Here is a 21,239-nt window from a genome sequence, read left to right on the forward strand (position 1 = left end):
TTTGGAACAGCCAAAGCATCTTTTATCGGGGTTGTTTTGTGAAAAAAGTAAGCTGGCATCCACGTAGCTACTCGAAAAGACAGCTTCATTCTTCAAATAATGATTTTACGGGATCGAACCCTGCACGGCCGTATTATCGGGATTAGTGTTATTACCAATAGAAAAGGTATGAAAGATAACCAGTGACGTGCATGGCCGAACTAACCGATAGCTGAAAGCACTGGACGAGCCATTTGACTTCAAAGCTTTCGTTCGAGGAGTGAACTTGTATTTTCTCATGTCTCCTTGGTACACTTGAACTCGCAGTGTTGTTTCAATTGCAATTCAGCGCAACGCATGATCCTACCTTCTGTCGTTCACCAATGGAGGAACTACACGAAACAGCTAAAAAACTTGCACCTGTGAGAATATTTTTACAAGAAAACTCAGACGTCTAAACATAATTTCATAACATACGATATTTAGACGAGTGTTTCTAGAAAAGCTCCTGCAGCTGTACTAATTAAAACGTCCACGCTGACAGTTTTCTATAAGTTCAATTTAAAGTCGTCTCTGCGTCGTTCACAGTAAACCACTTTACACCCATAAGGGGGTTTTGCCGTGTCTATAACAAACACCCTCACACCCTAGGAAAAGGGTGTTTTCACGTATCAAAACACCCATACCATAGGGTGTTTCCAATGGCCTAAACACCCTTATCACTGAAAAATGTGAAAAATAAAATCTACCACTCAGGGAGCACGCAATTACAGATGACATCAGCATAGAAGGTGCACGCACGCGCCAAACCGCACACACAACAGAGCGTATTGTAAAATACCACATGGACGGAGCGCTCGTGCTGCACAGCCTTACACTGGCCATCTGGTATATATAGCCATAGTATCTTAAGCCGCCGTTCAGTGCCGGTGGAGATATTCCTGTTCCGTATAAATGAACATTAAACATTAAGAGAATAGACGTAAATTTATGGTACGCTTGTAGATAGCCCTAAAAGAGACATATCTTTTAATTTAAACTCGCCAAAGATCCAACGACATTTTAATCAGCGAGTCCCAGTTATCATCTGGCACGCTGTGGTATGGGCCATGGGTGTTTCAATAACCCATAACACCCTTGACTCCTAAAGGGCGTTTTAGTTAAAGTATTACCCCTTAATTAAAGGCTATTTTGGGGAAGGAACACCCTTACACTCTAATTTTTGCAAATTTTGGTTAGGCGAAAGGGTGTTTTGCTTGCTTAAAACCCCCTTAAGGGTGCAAAGTGGTTTACAGTGTTCCTGCCATTCTTAGGTTCTGTGAGAAGCCGAACAAATGCGGGCCACTTGTATACCAATTTAAATACCGGCTGGCGGCGATAGCGGGTATCGAGCCCACGATCATGCCCACAGCCAAAAGCGGCTTGCAATTGAAGTACAAGAGAGACTGTAGCGACGTGATCGACACCGTGCCGAGAAAGCCCTCAAGCATGACGCCAAATCGCATTCATCTCGTATTGCTTTCGTGATGTGTTTGCCGCGTGCACGAGATATTGGGTTACGGACTGCCGAGCGCGTGGATATATGCGTCCGCCCAACTACGTGTCATTTCATTCCAAACGCGGTGATTCACGGTATTTTGTTTCTTTTCGTTTTCTTGAGGCTTCTTAAGTCAACTTCTCGCTATTGAAGCCATAGATGACAGGTAGACAGTCGCATTCACTGCCAAGCATTGACGGTAGTCAATGACTCGACGCCAGCAGTTTAATCATAACTCTGCAATTAAAAGCGACCTTATATTCAAAAGAGTATTATTGGCAACAATGACAAAATTGCAGGTTCAGCGCACACGTTGGAATTTATCTTGTGTTAAGCGGGTGATTAAATGTCCTTTATCTAAATGCGACGCGTACGATAGGGTTCTTTTTTCTTTTTTTTTTGTCCTGTGCTACGCTCAATCTCCTTGTTCTCATTGGAATAAAGCGATTGGCCATTGGCCTCCTAGAAAGACTATCTCATTTAAGTTATCGGTAATAGAAAGGACAGAAAAGATCACTCACCCTCTAACAAATGTAAGTTAGATGCCAACAAATATCACTGCAGCTACCTTCACCTTAAGAACGCAGGAGACAGCTGTACAACACCGCAAACGCGACAAAAAACCCTCATCGCGAAGAAAGTGATGGATCGACCTCTTAAACGACAATATGGAACGTCTATTCTCCGATCTCGACTCTAGCCGCTTCCTTCGAGTGAAGCGCTCCTCCAAACAACGTATAGATCCGACCGTTTTTCGAGTATGTTTTGCGTGTATAGCATTTGCTTTATTTTTCCTTGCATCATTGCAAGGAAAAATATTGCGGTCGTTGTTCTGAATGAACTCTTGAGCTGCTGGCGTTTTAGGGGAAATCTCTATAGTTCTCGAGGTGTAGAGCCGCTTACAATTTATAGCGTGTCCAGTGCATTACGAAAGCAGGAAACTAATAAATAGCATTCTCTAGCGGTTACCGTATGACGGCGTAGTTGCGGTAGCATCATCTTGTGTGGCTAAGACCTTAGGCGAAGAGTTTGTAGCTGTGGCCGCCATTTATAACCACGTGTAAAACAAATACGTAGACGTGTTCGCTGTAGCCGTAGTTTGAAAAAAGTGTGGTTGTTGGCGGGGCTGGGGCTTTAGCGCAAATGCAGCGTAAAAATGTATAATGCGGCAAAACTTCGATCGATCGAAATGCAAGGGACCTCAAGAAACTTCGTTGAATTGAAAGTCGGTAACGAAATAACGTATAGGCTTGCTATATAAACAGCGCTGGGGTTTCGCAAGTGTTCGTTGATCTGAATATGCTTGTTGAAGAGATGCGCGATCAAGCGGTATTTCAATATGCAGACGAGGCGTGACGGAGGAAAGCTTTTTATTAGACTAACGTGCCGTGTTGTAAGAAATGCTGGGCAGAAAGAACGTGAACACGGTATTTACTGTTATACCGTGACGCGCCAATTGATGCGCAGTGTCTTACACAGTGAGCAGGGCGCCTCGTTGTCTGCGTAAACACTGCTGTCGAACATATATATAAATACAGATATATATCCATTCACAAGTGACTCGTACAAGCATTTATTTTCCAGGCTGAAATATGTACATAGTGCATAAACGTGGAAGCAGCTATGTGTATACAATGGAGTCCATCTTTGCGTGGCACGGAGTTGGACATAACGCGCCATTTTTATTTTTCGTCGATGTCCTGCAGAGTTGTACATATAATATATTCGCCAAAACACACTTTGTCGTCGTTATATTTTTTATTCGCCTTGTTTTTGTCTTTATGTGTGCGTGTGTGTAGTATATATATCGGCTGTGTCGAAAGAAGCGGGGACGAAAGGATAATAAAGACAGATTGTGACATTTCTCTGGTGGCACGTGTTTTCGGTGTTTTTTTCTTGGTGAGATAAGTGCTATGCAGTGCATTATCTCTATCTCTCTCTATTGTGAGCTGTAGACGCTGTTATCTTGCGACAGTTATGGTTTTCCCACCGCAATTAAACTGAACGTTGGGCGAGTTGGTAAGGGTTCGTTGTTAAATCGACAGCCCGCAGAGGAGGTAAAAGACGAAGGCAAAGTTGAAAAAAAAAAACTACAAGAAAAACGCTGAATTCGCAACTCTGTTTTTCATGTTGAAAAAAGCAAAAAAAAGCAGCTCGCGCCAGTTCAGATAATTACTTTATTTGAAAAATTGAATGCCATGAACCATACAATTACTGACTGTTTCTAAACAAGGTTCTTATGGTTCTTAGTATAGTCTGCGCGTTGCCTTATTCCCGCAGAGAATCATCCGTGCTTGTAAAGCGAAACTTCTACGACTCACAGACTCAGTGGCGGCGTACGTCGTACGCTAAAAGTGCTAAAAGCCCGGCGCCGGCGAGCGTACAGAAAGGCGGCCCTCGAAGGTGCCCCGGTCGCATGCGCATTTTCATGCGCCGTTGTTCAATAATTGATGCTCTCTCGATCGTGGGCTTGCCGGCGATCAGCCGTTTCTGATATGACAATCTGATCTTTTATCGAGGTTGCTTGCCATTTCACGTTGCCACATTTTATTGTTGCCTGTATATGAACGCGTGACCGTCGTCGTTGCCTGTAGCAACTGAAGTGTCGCGCATGCTAAGCACGTGGACGAAGGTCCGCTTCCCGACATGGAGGAAGAAGCAGGAGGTGCATAGGGTAATGCCATAAAAAGAAAGAAAGGAAGAAAGAAAAGTAGTGCGTCAGGCGCGCTTCGCTTGCCCCCCATTTACCGAATAGGGCAAAGGCTTGTGTTTTTTTTAAAGACGATAGTCTTTCTTGGGGAACTTAAACGCAGAAATTTTGATCTGTCTTTCTGTCCGTCTTTCTGTTTGTCGGCACGTCCCTCGATTCAGCCACTCGGCCAAAGTTGAACCACTTGCACAAGGGCCAGCCATCGTGAACGGCTCACTAGGTTCATACTTGTGTACATGGTTGATCAAAAAGCAAACATTACGCATATCTGAGGCGCAACATCACTAGGTAAGTATTAGGTGGTGTGTTCCTTTAATAGAAAATACATAGATACGTAATTCTAGAGACCCTAGTTTCTTAAGCTGCGCTGAAAATGCGACTGCGCCGAAACTTGGCTTCCTCCGTGCCCTCTGCGCGAGCTCATTGTTGTGTTTCGGTTTCAGTTCAGTATTGCACTGTACGAGTGCCATGGGGCGCCGCTCTGGCATTCCTGCTTTACCCAGGCGACGTGAATATAAAAGAGTGTGTGGAGAGTACTCGTTGAGTGCGGACGTCTCTTCTGCTTCGGCGCTTCGCGCCAAACCGCGTGTTCGGGCTGGCTGACGTCCCCGCCGGTCGCGTTGGTCACCGCCGGTCTTGCCTGCTGCTGCGCCGGGACTACCAGCCCGCAACACAGCATTCACGTTTCCCGACGTATTGCCAGATGGCGTTCATATCTCACGCAGCGCATCTTCTATCGTCTTTAGACGACATTTGCAGCGAAGCACGCAGATACGCAGCCAATTTTTTTTCTCACTCCGTGCTTGAGTGTTGCGACACCCAGCTGACTAAGCTGGTCAAATGCAGAATGACGCCTTATCATTTTAAAGGAGCTTAAACACAGAAACAAATTGTAAATGCAAGCAAGACACATGCCATTTGAGCAAGCGTTTTTTTTTTTTTCTTGCCTGCGTGGGCGACAGATGTCTCACAGTTCGAGATGGCTCCTAAAGGTTACCGTACCTGCGTTAACGATGTGTTATGACACGCGATAACGGTCAGTGTGTCCGCTGTGGGGAGTTAGCGACGCGACATCCCCGATCAGACTTCATCGGCAGTTTCCCAGATCATCATCGGCAGTTTCCCAACGCGCATAATGCGCTCACTTACTTATGTCCACGCATTCTTGCTACAGTATAAGGCCGAACGAGACTGGCGAAAAGATCGCGACACAACAGGAGCTTTAGACGATAAGAACAAAAAGCGAGACCTGGTGGACCCCGTGGCGTGGGTCTATTCGAAGCCCGCCTGCCTGTCTACACTTTCAACGAGATGATGAAAGAACAAAACAGGTCCGTTTGCAGTGGGCGAGTGCAAGCTCGCAGTTCTTATTGTCAGCCAAATGCCCGGACGATAAGGGACGTGTCACCGGCGTCCGCTGAAACGTCGCAATGCTGGCGATGTTGACTCCCTCCCACACAGCTCGCTATCTCGCCGGAAAACCCCGCTTCTTAACGTGACCGTGTATGGCTGTTTCGCGCGCGCATTGGCGAAGCTGACGACGACATGGTTGCCGCGGTAGTGCGCAACCGTGTGGTGTGCGGCATTGATTCGCGGATCTCTCTCTATTTTTTTTTTTTCCTCGATATTTACATTATGCCGGAAATGCGCGTGAACTCTGTACACACGATAAAAGCAATCTCCGGGGTCACTATTTTTAGCCTGTGTCTTTAGTCATTTTTTTTTTTCTTGAAAGGTACATATCTCTTCCGCTCGCGAATAAATAGCGAACTAGCGAACGCCAACTTCCTTTCTGTGAACCTCATAAGCAGGGCTGCACGGCACACGGGCCGCGAGCTGATTTTTAACGGCCCCAGGGCCGATTTCAGACTTCTATTGTGTCTCGGGACTGCAGGAGCATGGCAACAAGACCATAAAAAGGGCAACGTTTTCGCCAAAAACTACTCACCTCACAATCGAAGCGTTTACAGTGTCTAGGAGCGTTAAAGCGAAGAGAGAGAGAAGTATATGGAAGGATCGGAGGCGTAGGGTTTCTTCCGAAACACCAGAGTGCTACACCTATACATCTTCTTCCGAGAGCAAATCAAGAGGGGAACACGGCTGCCGTACGTATTCAAGTTACCATTGCCAGGAGAGCATTGTTGGCTTAAAAGAATCGAACAAGCGTTTTCTCAATATGTTTAGATTGAATGACTTGAAACGTAGTGCCTTTCTGCAGTCATTTCCCAGTCAAAGGGAACGAGCGTTTTCTCAATATGTTTCGATTGAATGACTTGAAACGTCTTTCTGCAGTCATTTCCCAGTCAAAGGAATTAAGATAACGCTTGCAAGGAATACTTTACCAGCCTAACTTGATTCACTGTTTCCCATTTGGCTTTGCTCAAGGTGTCTCGTATACGCAACGCGTCAGCTGTAACTCGGTACAAGACGTTCGTTACACACGTACACTCCGGCCACAGTCAAATGTGAAGGAAACACTGGACTTCACTGACTATAAATGATCTGCCGGCGCATTCAAAGGCATCACGCAACGTTCAGGTGCCACGAAAGCGCGGTACAGCGGTTGCTGGACAAACTGTCACGAAACACGCCGTTGTATACTCAAGCCTTAAGATCTAAAGGTGTTCCTTCTTTTTTTTTTTTTTTTTGCATGGAAGAGAGAAAGCATGGCTCGTTTTTCAGCGACGTTGTCGCAGGGGCACGACGAAAACTCAGCTGCTGCTGCGCGCTCAGATGACCGATCGTTCGACGCAGCGCTGACTGGACAGTTTCGTCAGCGCTGCGTTTGTAATTCCCTTTCCTGTCTTGTCCTATGGCGCGGCTGCCGCCTGTGCAAGCTTTGATAGCCGGTTGTGTATGCAGTCTGCCACCGTGGATAACTGAGATTTGAAGTTAATTCTCGTTCGTTAAGTTGTTCAATCCGTTAGACCTTGTTTATTCATATACGATTACTTATCATTCGTTAGTTATTAGCGATAACAGGCATTGCGTTTACTGTTTTTTTTTCTTTTTTACATAATAAAAGCTGTGGCTCTTCGGCTAAATAGCATTTAGTATAATTGAAAGCTTCTGTTCTCGGATGAAGCAAACGGAAGGCGCATAATTCACTTGTAAATTACGGTGCAATAAAAATATTAATTGGGAAAATAAAGAGAATGGAGAAAGGTAGGTATGTCGGAAAATTATACTCGATGCGCTGAGTACGAAGGTTGGAACGAAAAATTCGTAGTTTAAACCACTGTGCTCTCGCAAAAGAGACGCTTACACAGTTGCAGCGTAGTCACCGTCAGGTGTTTCAGTTATGAAGGCGAAAGAGAGAAGCTAAATGGATAAATGTAAGGAGGTCGTACAGAAAAGCGTACGGCTTGCTACTTTGACAGGGGGCTAAAATGAAGGCAGAAACTGGTGTAGAAAACCATTGCTGTAGAAACTGCAGTAGAAACTACTGCGATTCTCAAAGGCATCGCAGTAGTTTCTTTGAAGTGCGTTGAAATTAGTTTGAGCAGAGATTTACATAAAACACCCAAGTTATGCGAAGTAAGCGCATGCAAGAGCGTTACCCGTTTGAGAAGAGGAGCGGCTTGGTGCAGTAACCCTGCCACGTGACTCCATCAAGTAACCCCGTCACGGGATCTATTCGCGACTGCGAATTACAATGTTCCCGGGTTATATAGTAGTTCTTGTTATTTCAATATCTTGAGGATCAACCAAGATTATCTTACAGTGCATACACTATCCCTTATTCGATGAAATACTGACCGGGCTTGTGCTCCAAACCCCGCTAAGGAAGGCTTGGGAGAGTTCGTTTCGATAACAGGATTATGCTCTTGAGTATATTTTTGTCAGTGAGGATATTTAGGCGTTTTTCAGTTGTTTCTCCGTGAAATTCCGTAGCGGAGTTTATTACCGGCACACACTGTTCAGATTGGTGACGAGGCATGTAAAGTCAATTCGTTGTATGTGTACCCACACGACGTCTCCTACATAAAATGCTAGCGGCCAGAGTCCAACAAGCAACCCATCGATTGAATGATTACATTGTCGCGAGGAAGATAACTCTTTGCAGAACGGGATATACAATGCACTGACTACTTCTAGAATGTGTCACCAGGCCGATGGGTTTTCAGAGATGCAGTAGTTCTTGCCTTCCTGGACCCTAGTATCCGTGCTTGTGCGCGTGCATTTACTATCTAGAGAGAGAGAGAGAGAAAAAAAAAAGACCATTCAAGGCACTGCGTATGCTTTACTACGGGAGAACGGTAAGCTGTCCCTTGGAAATGTGCAGCCAGCCGGATACATGACATAATCTTTTTGAAAGAAACACTCCATGCCGTAACGAGTTCAGAAGCAGAATTGACACTCAACGTTATCCTTGCATCCGCAGAAACTGCGTGTAAATACGTGCGTGCACGACCAGAGATAAAAATTTGTGACGCATCTACTCCGCAACAAAAAATGGAATTTCCGCTATGTTAACGCACGACGCTTCTGACTAAATGGATAATTAACTGTGTAGGTCGCAAAAAAATCTACTACATGCTAAAAATTTTCATTAACGGATATATGTTGCTTTATTATTGGGTGAATCCCGGCCGCGGCGGCTGCATTTTCGATGGAGGCGAAAATGTTCGAGGCCCGTGTACTTAGATTTAGGTGCACGTTAAAGAACCCCAGGTGGCCGAAATTTCCGGAGCCCTCCACTACGGCGTCTCTCATAATCATATCGTGGTTTTGGGACGTTAAACCCCAGATATTATTATTATTACTGGGTGTGCATTGCATATGTATAGGCGTGCGCACACGGGGGGGGGGGGGGTTCTTTATTTATGGAGGGTGCCAAGTCAACCTCATCGTCATTGCCTAATGTGCAGGGTTATGGCCATGCAAATTTCGTCAATAACGGAAGCCGAGGACTCATGATGTTGCATTCTAAGAGCGGTTTATTTCCCACCATAACCCTCCGGAAAGCAGCGGACCAATGGCAAGTCGTTGTGAGCATCACGTCATTGCTTCATTTTCATTTATTCTTACATCAAGTTGAGAGGCTTGTTTTCCTTAGAACTCTTCCAATGGATAGAGGGAAGGAGGTGGGGGGTAGAGGGGCGCTGCTGTTAAACCCCCCCCCCCCCCCCCCCCCCCCCCCCCCCCCCCAAGATAAAGAAAGAAAGAAAGAACCTTGCACACGCCTATGATTGCATATACTGTAGCTGTAGGTGCGGTGACACGTGCACCGTTAACAATGTGTCAGCGACAGGCAGTTCAAAGTCTGCAGCTTGTCTCCGGAATGACACGCAAAGAAAGCGTGGATAAGAAAGGTCAACACGCTCCCTCAGAAAACCGTGTGGACAACAGCGGCAGCGCTGTGCGCAGAACAACATGTCGCAATGCTCAAGCTCCTCGTCTTTGCTGACTGCTGTAGCGGATTCGGCGAGTGTCATTTGCCACACCATAAGTGTACATGCAGTGGCGTAAATCATGAGGGGGTCAGGGGGGTCCTGACCCCCCTTGTATTGAGGCTGGGTGGTGGGGGGGACACCCCTTGCAAGTGTCCCCCCTTGAGATTTTACCTTTCATACATCATATTTGCATTGCTTGACATCTCCGATATCTGAAGCCGTTCCAATTAGTAGAAACGAAGTACAAGAGTGAAAGCTATTTTTGGTTACAAAAGACACTTTATATACCGTGCTTTCTGAAATGTCGCGGGTGACTTCTGACGTGCTGCACGTGCTTATTATACTGGCCTTTGAAGAGCAAACTAAAGAATCCCCGATCATATACCGTTATTTATTTATGTAGACGACTTGGTGGAATCCATTGACAATGAAATATGAGTGCGATTAGTCGAATGTATATGTGTTATTAAAAAATGAATGGTGAATATAAACACGCTTCACAAGAAATATTCCAGGGTTGCTAACATTTTCACTTGCTGGTTTAACCCGAATGATATATTAGCTAGAAATATGCTAGTGCCTATACTTATGAGTTACACTTAGAAACTAACTTTGCAACTATTGGCTGTTCTGGGCCATGCTCGTTTTCTGTTTAATTTATTTGAAAACATGATTTTAATTATCATATAATTAAAAGTAAAACGTATATTTATGAAAAACTGTATGACCGCCATGGCATCAAGATGTGTGTCCCCCCTTGAGGTTTTTCTGGATTTACGCCACTGGTGTACAGTCTGGCCGGTCGAGACGTTTTGCCCTGTACGTATAGTAAGCCCGAAGGTGCTCCCTTCGTGCGACGGGCGGTGTTTCAATAGCGTAGCCAGAATATTTTTTTCCGGGGGGAGGCAGTGCGGTGTTTGTACACGCCGCAGTCGTTTTCTAACTTGTTTTAACGAAGACATTCGCGCGACCGCCGCGCATTTCGGCATAAGCGGTATGTAACAGTATGTAGAGCTGGGCGAGTTGGTTTGAGGACATTCTTGTAAACATTTCGGCGCGCACACAAAAGACGACAACGAAAGGCGAGTGCACAAACGGGCGCGCCGAAACGGGTGCGCCCGTTTGTGTGCGCGCCGAAATGTTTATAAGCGGTATATTGGTAAACTGAGGTTGCTGTGTTGCCCAGTCGACCAAAAAGGAAGTGAACGTATTACTGCAGATGACGTGTTTCGTCGTTCACTAAACACCAAATTGCTGATACGAGGAAAGCTGCATAGCGTGCACGGATCGTGCCTCCTTGTAAACAGATGCGAGCATAGTCATGCGTGCCGCCGTGTCAAAGGGGAGGCGCAGTTTCCGAGTGCTGTAATGTGCGCCTCGAGAATCGTGCTCCGCATTTATTTGAACAATGCTGTTGCTATGCAATCAGTGTCACCGAAGGTCTCCGCGACTGCCTATTTTTACTTTGGGACTATGCACCGGGTGTACTGTGTAAGTAAACCGGTGTCACACGGTGCATGCACTACTGATCGCGATTAAGTCAGATCCTGGTCAAACTGCTTAACAGCGATTGGCACCCTTCTGCAAGTTTAGTAAATAAGCCAATCATGATCGAGAAATTCGATCCGGATCAGGCCCGATTGCGATCAAAAGTGACTGTTTGACACCGGTGTAAGACCACAATAGCACAATGACAAGCCGGGAGACACCATATAGGCGTCGAGAAAGCCAATTCAATGAATGAATGAATGCGCATTGAATGCGCAGGTGACTAGGGGGGGGGGGGGGCGCCCCCCCCCTAGTCACCTGCGCCTAGTCACCTAAGAAGAGGGGGGCGCAATGTTTGCCCCATTCATTGACTTAATATAGAGGGGGGGGGGCGATGAACCTTCGCCCTCCTGAAGGGGAACCCTGCGCACGCCTATGAACGCTTCTACATAATAGCGGTCAGAGTCTTTTAGTCAGTATCAAATGACTTTGATTATACAATTCAAGGTTTCAATGCCTTATTTTAAAGTGTGGTTCTAACATGTGGCGTGGTTATATAAAAGTCTTTAAAAAACGCATGTCGGTGACAAAAGTTGGAGATTTTCAACGTTTACATATCAGGATGACTGTCGTGGGAATGCGAATTCTTTGTCGACGCACGGTATCGGAAGTGTAAGATATAACTCATTCGTCCTCTTCAAAGGTGTCGACGATTCTTGTTGAACTCTGTTCGTTAACTATGTAGTACCTTTACTGGAAATTGATTTTCGTTCTCGAGATTTACGACGGTCATCAACATGCCATCCGGCGCCATTTGGCTCTGATAAATCGCGATCGAGCGTTTACGACTGCCTGAGCTCCCGCGGAAGCCGTATATCGACCGGGTCTGGCCTGCACTTCCAAGGACGCTCCCGCGTGCCTACTTTATTCATTGCGTAGCATACATACACATATATATATATATACGTTGGAAAGGACGCCCCCCGTAACGTGTCTTCCCGGCGGTTACAGCACGTACCAAGAAGTGCAATGCCGTGCTTTTTCCCGGGATTTTCCGCAGACGTTTCCGTGTACGTCTCTCAAGTTAACGCACGACTTCACTTCTTTATTCCTTCGTGACACGGATTGAGATCCACTGCATGTAAATGCGTGAAATTGACATAGTTTGATGCCAGGGCTCTGGCGACCAGGTTTAAAGCAAGTGGAAGGGTTAGGATGCATTATATTGTATCCTACAGTAATTAATTTTAATTGCAACGTAAATAATTATCTAATAATTGTTGTATCCGCCAGGGTGGTCTAGTGGTTATGGTGCTCGACTGCTGACCCGATGGTCGCGGGATCGAATCCTGACCGCGGCGGCCGCATTTCGATGGGGGCGAAATGCTAGGGGCCCATGTGGTGCACGTTGAAGAACACCAGATTGTCAGAATTTCTGGAGCCCTCTACTACGGCGTCCCTCATAATCATATCGTGGTTTTGGGACGTAAAACACCAACAATTCTTGCATTAATTATTGTTCAGTAAGTTTTACTATATTTCTTCATCAACCGAATTCGACGACCCACTCAAATTACATGACAGTTATCTGCTGGCAGTGAGCATTCCTAAAACGGGAAAAATATATATCTTTTTTGAAATTCTTGCCGAAACTCCCCACATCCAACGTCTCGTTAAATACGGTACTGCGTTCAACAAAGCGATTGTGTGCAGCAAAATATTTCAACCAAAGTGATGTAAAGAGCTTTAGGCAACAAGAATGCTTAATTTACCATCAGCTCAGTATTCGCGGCCTCGTCCTTAACAGTGCACATAAATGACAAAATTAAGTCTCATCTCCGAAGGAGGACGCCTCGTCACAAAGGGTTATCTGAGAGTAGACTACATATGCAGGAAATGGCGCATGTGTTACATGTGCCAGCGCTAACATGGGTTGTGTTAAAGGTTAATTTATTTAAACTATGGTACTTTACTTGCGAAAACAACCATAGGCTTGCGCGCAGGGGGGTGGGGCTTAATCACCTAAGGGGGGCACCAAGTCTGCCCCATATAGCTTTAATCAGTTGGACTTGTACCGTCAGTGTTTGACGTGCAAGGCTATGGCTGTGCATGTTTATGACGGTTTATGAAGAGAGAAAAAGTGAAAAAAAAATGCTATCCACCGGTTAGCCTTCTAGTTGGGTTGGATGGTAGTGCGACCGTCTGGAAAAGTCCTTGGTCCCGGATTCGAATCACGGACAAGGGAACATTTTTCAGCTGTGAAGCCCTTTTACTGAGAGAACTGTATATACGAGCGAGAGGGTGAATATTTTTCTCTTTCATGTACACTCCTCCACATTTCAAGCTTCTACAGAACTCATTTGCTATGTAAATAGGCGATACAAGCTTTGCTATAACATACTTTGAATCAACATTGTGCAAGTGGTTAATCATTAAAACGTTGTTAGTCAATGTGAATTAAGTTCTGTAATAACAAGAACACAATAAATATGGCATGCTTTTGAGGGCGATTGCCCACAACCTCTACAGTTGGTTCCGACCGCACGAAATATCTCGATATTTTTTTGTGTGTGTGCTCTGTTAGATGGAGCACTCTGTATCTGCAGAGCGAAGTTTCGCAATTCAATCATGCCCTCTGCCTCTCTCTCTCCTCGATACACAAATATGCATGGAGGGAACATTAACTAGCAGAAAGCGTTACGTCACGCTGCTGCACCCTTAGCAATCGAACTCTCCGGGAAGCCATTCCCTTCGCGCTGTTCCTCGCAGTGTCGGCCCAACGCGTAAAACCTCTGAAAGACAGCGCACAGGCCGAGAGTTTTTGTCTGGCTGCGTTGTCATAGCTTGGCACGTGGCAACCCAACACGTGGCAGCCACGTGTTGGGCAGATACTCTTATTATTGCTGTTATTATTTTATTGCTTCAGTTGTGTTGCCCTGGGTTATTTCCTTATTTTTTTTCTTTCTCCATGCCCAAATGGTATGTGCGGCGTTTATTAAAAGAAACGAAATCGCTATGAAAGCATGAGAGTAGCGACGACCCAGCTGTCACCAGCCTGGAACTCGCGTGTCGAAATGCGAGTTTCGCATGGTGCATGGCCTTGACAGATGCGATCAGGCGTTTCCGCACCGCCGTCGGCTAAACGTCGCCAGTACGAAATACATTCCCATTTAAAGTTTAACGGAGAACTTCACGACATATGTGCCATGCTTGCAATATGCTGGAAGATAGTTAAACTAACTTAACCTAATCTATAGCTGCCTATCGACACGAGAAATGATGTTCGCACTGAAATTACGCCACTGACATCACTGTATACAGGGGTTGATAAAATGTGGAATCCGTTTGTAATAAGCGTAATTGTTCAGCACGCAGCAATAACTGTTGCTCCCATATGGCCATCACACTATAAAGCTCCATAGATATTTTCTGGGAGAGGAGAGGGGAGGGGGATCAACCGTTTGCTTCCCTGTGCAGAGATTACGAACAGTGATCAAGAGCAAGAACCGAAAAATGGACGTCTTTCGGAGTCATGCTGAAGTCATGCATGCGCGCGGGCTTCGTTTCTTTTGACAGAAGCTGAAACGTACGTACGTATTTCACATCCCCTTCCCATCAGTGGTTCATATCCCCAATTCTGGCTGTGTGTGCGTGTGTGTGTGTGGGTGGGGGGGGGGGGGGGGGGTCCCAGATAGAGGGGTGTGAGGAGTGGGTGCACACTGATAATTGTCTACCTCTTTCTGCATGCAGTCATCTGAAAGAGAGAGAGAAATAAACGTTTATTTGTGAAACAGTGTTCCGAGCGATGCTCGGTATCACCCTAAGGTGGGAGGGCTCCCTAGTCCAGGAACCCTCTGGCTTCAACTGCCCTCTTGGCCCTGATGACAAGTTGTCGCTGGTCGTCCAGGTCCTCGAGGGCGAGCTTGGCCTCCCACGTTTCGGTTAGCTGGTCGTCGTTCGTGTTTAATGCTGGATTGACGTCCGTCTCCGGTTGCATATTGAGGTCTACATGACACGGGCATTCCAGGAGCAAATGTGCCAGGGTGTCCGGTACGCTGCAGAGCGGGCACATGTAGCTATGTTTCGTTGGGTAGAGGCGGTGCATTAATATTCCATGTATGTGTGTGTTGCTTTGCAGGCGTCTGATGATCACGCTTTCTTCTTTAGTCAGTTTTGGATGTGGTGGAGGGTACACCCGTCGCTCCAGTCTGTAGTGTTGAAGCAGCGACGAATAGGTGTTCTGTACCGCCTCCACCTCTTCAGCCATGGAAAAAAAAATTTTTTAAGGGGGCAGCTACGCACTAGTGGTGCGAAGACTGAGGAAACAGTTTTCTGGCGTTCAGCGCTCCTCTTTTCCCTCCTCCTCAGCCTCGCTTTCCTTTCCAACCCCCTCGCCATACTATGCAAGGCTATGCTATGCTTCACCCGCTACCCTCCTCATCACCCTCACATCACTCCTCCTCACCATCACTTACGCATGGATATGCTATGTTCGGAGCTGCTTGGCACATACTGCGGCGCATATGAACCGAGTTTTCTGTTTAAGCAGCATCCCCTCCCTACACTACCCCCCCCCCCTCCACGCAAGTGCAGCGACGGCAACTATATATATATATATATATATATATATATATATATACAGGCAAAGCCACAAGTCGCCATGCGTTCATTCATGAAAGACCTATATGAGATTACTCTGTGCTCCCCACTTATCGAGACACGCTCGGAGAAATCGCGCGCAAATGGTAGCCTTTCATTTACAGTTGCGGCGCCTGTCACCTGGTTTCACTATTATTCGCGTTCAAAACGGCTAAGGGCAGCTGCTACACATACTGCGTGCTCTAACGTAGCGCGAGCAAAAAAAAAAAAAAAAAAAAACAAGGCAGCGGCTGTTACCATGCAGGCGCGGGACGCCGATTGCCGTCTGGGCGCACAGGGGATCCTTCATAGGAACTTTCACTCTCGTTTGCGCCAACGCTTCCGCAAACCGCTCGTATGCTTGTGCAGCTCCGAAAGTTAAGCGCGACAAGCTTGTGCGTTACATAAGGCCCCTTTAGGTGCATCTGTTTGCGACCACGGCGCACTTAGAAAACAAAGTACGAAAACTTGTACGCCGCATGGAAGCGCAGCCGGTGCACAGTTGCGTTGGGTGGCACAGACGCCGTCTTGTGTGTTGCGTACACCAGACATAAGCGGAAACGAGTTGAGGAGAAACGGCATTGAGGATCACAGAACGTTGCGGATCACTCCCCGTAAAGAAGTGCGCGCACGCAAAGCGTAAATGTGAGTATGAGTATATGAGGCCTAGACGTGTATATGTAGATTTAGATGTAGATCCTAAAATATTGGCTCACACCCACCACGGGGGATTGGCCATGAATCGGGTAGCTTAGAAAAAATATCTAAAAGTTAGAAAAGAGTGGTTTAGAGAAATCGCGGTGGACAAAATGAAAGAGTTATATGATGTATATACAGTGAAAACTATTTTCTCATGCTTCTATTTATAGCTGCTAAACTTAAGTGGCTGCGAAATTGAGTATCTGGTTGCGTTCGCAATTCTACGTCTTTCGAGACGCGCGTGATCCTTGATGAAAATATATCTGGTTTTCACCAAGGACGGGCTTGATATGCGCTACGGCGTGTCAGTGTCGTTCATTTAGCCCGGCCTACAGGGCACTATAATGCCCGCGAGAACGCGATCAGACAAAGACGGAAAGCTATATGGCCCACTACCTTGTGGACTTCTGGGGGTATAAAAGGTTTCCTGGAGAGAGAGAGAAGGATAAGGAACAGAGGCGTAGCCAGGGGGGGGGGGGTTGGGGGTTCAAACCCCCCCCCCCGAAATTTTTCATTTTTGCTTGCGTATATAGGCACGCACGAACATACATAAGGTATGGTTGAACCCCCCCCCCCCCCCCCCCCCGAAAAAAATTTCTGGCTACGCCCCTGATAAGGAAAGACAGGGAGGTTGGAGGGTTGGATGTCACTGGCGTAGCCACAGGAGTGGGAGGTTTATGGGGTTCACACCCTCCCTCCTAAATTTTTAGATTTTGCATGTGTATATGTGAGCACACGCACACAAGCACATGTATGAACACAAATAAAGGGTAGTTGACCCCACCCGGGAAGAAATTTCTGGCTGCGTCCCTGTAGCCGCCATGGCAGTTTTTCGTGCGTTGCGAGAGCCCCATGCGGTCATCCACCTTGACAAAGTGGAATGGCTCATGAATTGGTAGGAAACGCGATCTACCAGAAGAGCACACACTGTCGTCAATCTTGTCACCATCCCCTTATTATTGAAATCGGCCAGCAATGTGAAGGGTTCGATCGCTCCTTTTGTCTCGCGCATAGAGCTTATCACAATAATTAATTGTAAGAAATTCTTATGGTCTCGCGTCCAGCGTTCGTGACGCAAAGTCGCCGCTTTCATTCTGTACAGATGCACCGCGCCTGATCGAAGTACGTCAAAGATCACCAGCTGATCGGGCATTCGATTGCCCCAGGTCTTCCCGCCAGTCAGCCGCAATCTCGAAGGCCACGAAACTGGCTCAAAAGGTCTCTTGCGCCTTGCCTCCGCTGCGAGCGCTGCGAGCGGAAGAAGCTTTTATTGCTTTTATCGGTTTCGCAGGCGGTGCAAGGCGGTGTTCGCGTTCTGCTACATGCTGCCGTAGGTGTGCAGCTCCTTGACTCATGTGTGTTGTGCTGTAAACGGGCGGCGGTATGAGCGGTGCTTCGCATACGTTACGGCAATGCTAGGAATTGGTGCCGTAGATCTTATTCGTTGAGAATTGCCGAGACATTTCGTGCGCTGCATGTGCGGAGAGGTCTTCAGGTAAGTCGCATCGCTCGGTCTTCGACGACTATGCTTGTTTCCCACCCGCAAATAATTCATGCGTATGTATTGTTCAGTTGTTCCTTCAGCCATTCATTCTTTTCGTCTATTGCTGGTGGCTTGTGTTAATGCTGACGTTTTGATATTGTGAGTTTTATTACCGGGCATGTGTATCGGGTGTTTCGATGCGCACATACTCGCGCAGAAATTTATGCGAGTGTTGAAAACCGTGTATTCCTTCGAACTCGGAACCCGATTTCCACTGACAGCGTCGTTACGATATATTAGGAGCGATGACATCGTGAGGACGGAATGTTCGTGTGATTCGGTAGCAGTTCTGTAGTATTCCAGACGCGTTATTGGTGCGGTTGTAAAATTAAGTAGCCGCATTTACGCTCCTGCGCGTATAGCCTTCGCAAAAATTGGTTCCCGGCAAGGCTCATGGTCAACGACTTTGCGTTCAGTTCTCGTCGTCACTTCAGCTTTCTATTCGCGGCTAGCGCCTCAAGCCTGGCACTCCTCGTCTTACGTGGTGGAACCGGCCAGTAAAATGTATTATTTTTCATCTCATCATAAGAGCAATGCCGGAATGCACTGAGTCAAACAAACTGAACATTCTTTACTAAGTGGAATTTCAAGCATAATACATTTGTCATTTATTCGCGAATATTAATTATTATTTTACTCTCTGAAAGCATTGATGCATAAAGCACTAAGCCAACGAAACTGAAAGTTCACTGATTATTCAATTCTCAAGCATCACTTCTTCTAACTACGTCTGTCATTTATTTGCGAATATTAATTGTTACATAATTTATCTTCTGCCGCAGAACGTTAAAGGAAATACATTATTGCTGATAATTTCCTAGAGATGCTCCACTCAAAACAGGGAAAAAAAAGCACTTTTTTTATGCGTTGCTTGATCTAAATTGTTGCTAATAGTACACGTGATGGTGTGGTTCTGAAACCACTTTCTCTTTAAGAGTAATTCGCTGAGACGAGGCGCAGTAATCGGAAAATTGTGAAACACCCATCTTATCTCACGGTCTGTGATGATCTCATCACACCCACCTTGCATATATTGTTCAGTTCAGGTTATTTTGATTTTGGTTGTGCTTATGTGTTCTAGTACATACAGACAAGCACATATATCAACCAACGTGTTCTTACTCGATCATGTGTGTGCCCTTTCGATATATATATTAGCCACATACGGAAGCGTATAAGCTTGCCATTTTTGTGGCTTGACTAATAATTATGCTACGCTTTTATACAGGCCACTAAACAGGTGCTGCTATGTGCAAAGTGGTTTGCTATTACGAGCTTTCTACATGCAGTACGTACAGTGCATACATATATGAGCTTACGGTGGATACATTTTTTTTTTTTTGCTTCTGGATGTTGTCGCAGCATGAAAGAGGATAGTAAAACTTCTCATTGTCATAGCTATGACTTGGAGCATAAGAATAAGGAATTTAGAGGCTGTAGAGTTCAGTTGTGAAGGCGCTGTGTGAATGTGGAATCATGCTAAGGTATTTTTCCAATAAACCTTGATGTTGCAAATAACAGCTCACTAAGTGATTGTGCAAAACAAGAATATGTTAGTTAGTCCTTATTTCAATGCAGACTATTTTTTTAATGTGGACTTTTTATTCATCTATTTATTTGCAAAGGTGTGCATGCATTAAATCTGGCCATTACGCTTCAAGAAGTTTACTTTATGGTGTTTTGCATGTGCATTCTACTAGGATAATAAAAATGCACCTGCTGTAAGCCTTTCTGAAATCTCATATTCTGACAGTCTTATCTCAACTTCAGTTCATCGCCTTGACCACATGTTGGTAGGTAAATTGTTGTTCTTGCAGGCTTATCCTCCGTGTGAATGTCCAGGCACAGTGCTCTTTTACATGTTTTGTTCAAGCTGGAAAAACATGGTATAGATTCTGTTTCACAACTAAGGTTAAATGTTGCACTGTGACTTTCAAAAGGCATGCATATAATGGTTAATTATATTTTTGCATAGTTTAATTTGATTTCACTCTGTTTCTGTTCGAGCTGATATGTATGTCACCGTGATTTACTACTTTAATGCATGCCACAGCTGTTCTTGCTGCAAACAGTGTTAGCACATCTACGCAGTCTTTGCCTGTACCTTGCGCTATCCTGCTTTCTGTTAACCTTTTGCTAGAGTGCCTCAGATAAGAGTCAAACCCAAGTGAGAATGTTTTGCTGATGTGCCAATACATTGTCTGTAATCAAAGCCTCGCATTGTTCCAGCGTGAAGACCCAACTTCGGCATGTCATTACCAGGTGAGTGTTCTCGAAATTGCTTGTTTTTTCTGCTAGTGATAACGAAACAATAGCATATCACATCGAATAACTCGGTGTACTAAAGGTGTTTGCCCATTGTGGCACATACATTTAATTATTTCAGGAGCATATGAGTCGAGAGAAAGCTCAAACGAAGAAAAAGCACCCAGCGCACACATCACTCATGGTATGTCATGCACTTGCTGAAATAGTGGATCTACAGAATTGAAAAGCGTATGGAGATTGTATATCTTGTATAACCACATGAGAAAGTTTTCTTAATCCTTTAAACCTTTGTTATTAAACTCAAACAAGACCACCACTAACCATTGCTCCCCTTATTCCTGAAACTTGTTTCAAAGATACTAATGATGAACATGCCTTACGTATGCATTCACACTTCTGCAAATACTGGAGAATTGTGTATGACTCTGAACTGCTGCATTTGACTAAAGAGTGCACTATTACTCAACTCGTGCAGAAATACTAATTTTGTTTTACGTTTTCCAGTGCCATTTGCATTATTTGCTGCGCAGATCATGAAGTGACTACTAAAAAGCAGCTTGCATTTTAGGAATCTTGGTGGTGCCAAATAATAATTGACACGTCAGATATCACTTACACGTGCGTATGGGAAATTTTCTGCAGGGGACCAATCATTGCGGACGTACAGTTCTATTGAAGGCCTTGGAAATGGCACCACATCGAACCATAAGGTGTTTGAGCCCTCTGACCAGGCATACTTTCAGCAAAAGATTGAAGTTCCATACACTGGAGAGGTGAGCATGCAAGACTGATCCTTGATCCTTTTGTTTTCTTTGAGGTCTGATTGGCTTTTTCTGGCCTGTATGGTCTTGACTAGCATGTGACTTCATGTATTACTCTTCAACAAATAATCAGACACTAGGTGAAAAATAAAGTTCGTATGGAGGATGTTATGCAGTATGGCTGGCGTCGTTACATCTAATCCCATTAAATAAGCAAGTG

General features: G+C 45.5%; 1 protein-coding gene across 2 annotated transcripts in view; it reads left to right on the forward strand.

Annotated features, from left to right (window-relative positions):
• The first annotated feature begins 17,751 nt into the window (after positions 1-17,751).
• The window catches only part of LOC119387520 (natural resistance-associated macrophage protein 2), a 165,115-nt gene continuing 161,627 nt past the window's right edge, over positions 17,752-21,239 (forward strand). The window contains exons 1-4 of one of the 2 annotated variants that reach the window (XM_037654935.2): positions 17,752-17,942; positions 20,220-20,252; positions 20,377-20,439; positions 20,901-21,031. In XM_037654935.2, coding sequence (XP_037510863.1) covers positions 20,240-20,252; positions 20,377-20,439; positions 20,901-21,031 — 207 coding nt within the window. In that variant the 5' untranslated portion in view covers positions 17,752-17,942; positions 20,220-20,239. The remainder of the gene's footprint in view (positions 17,943-20,219; positions 20,253-20,376; positions 20,440-20,900; positions 21,032-21,239) is intronic. The other variant, XM_049413532.1, reaches the window with a different exon arrangement.

This window comes from Rhipicephalus sanguineus, chromosome 3 (assembly GCF_013339695.2).
Source record: "Rhipicephalus sanguineus isolate Rsan-2018 chromosome 3, BIME_Rsan_1.4, whole genome shotgun sequence".
Lineage (NCBI taxonomy): Eukaryota > Metazoa > Arthropoda > Arachnida > Ixodida > Ixodidae > Rhipicephalus > Rhipicephalus sanguineus.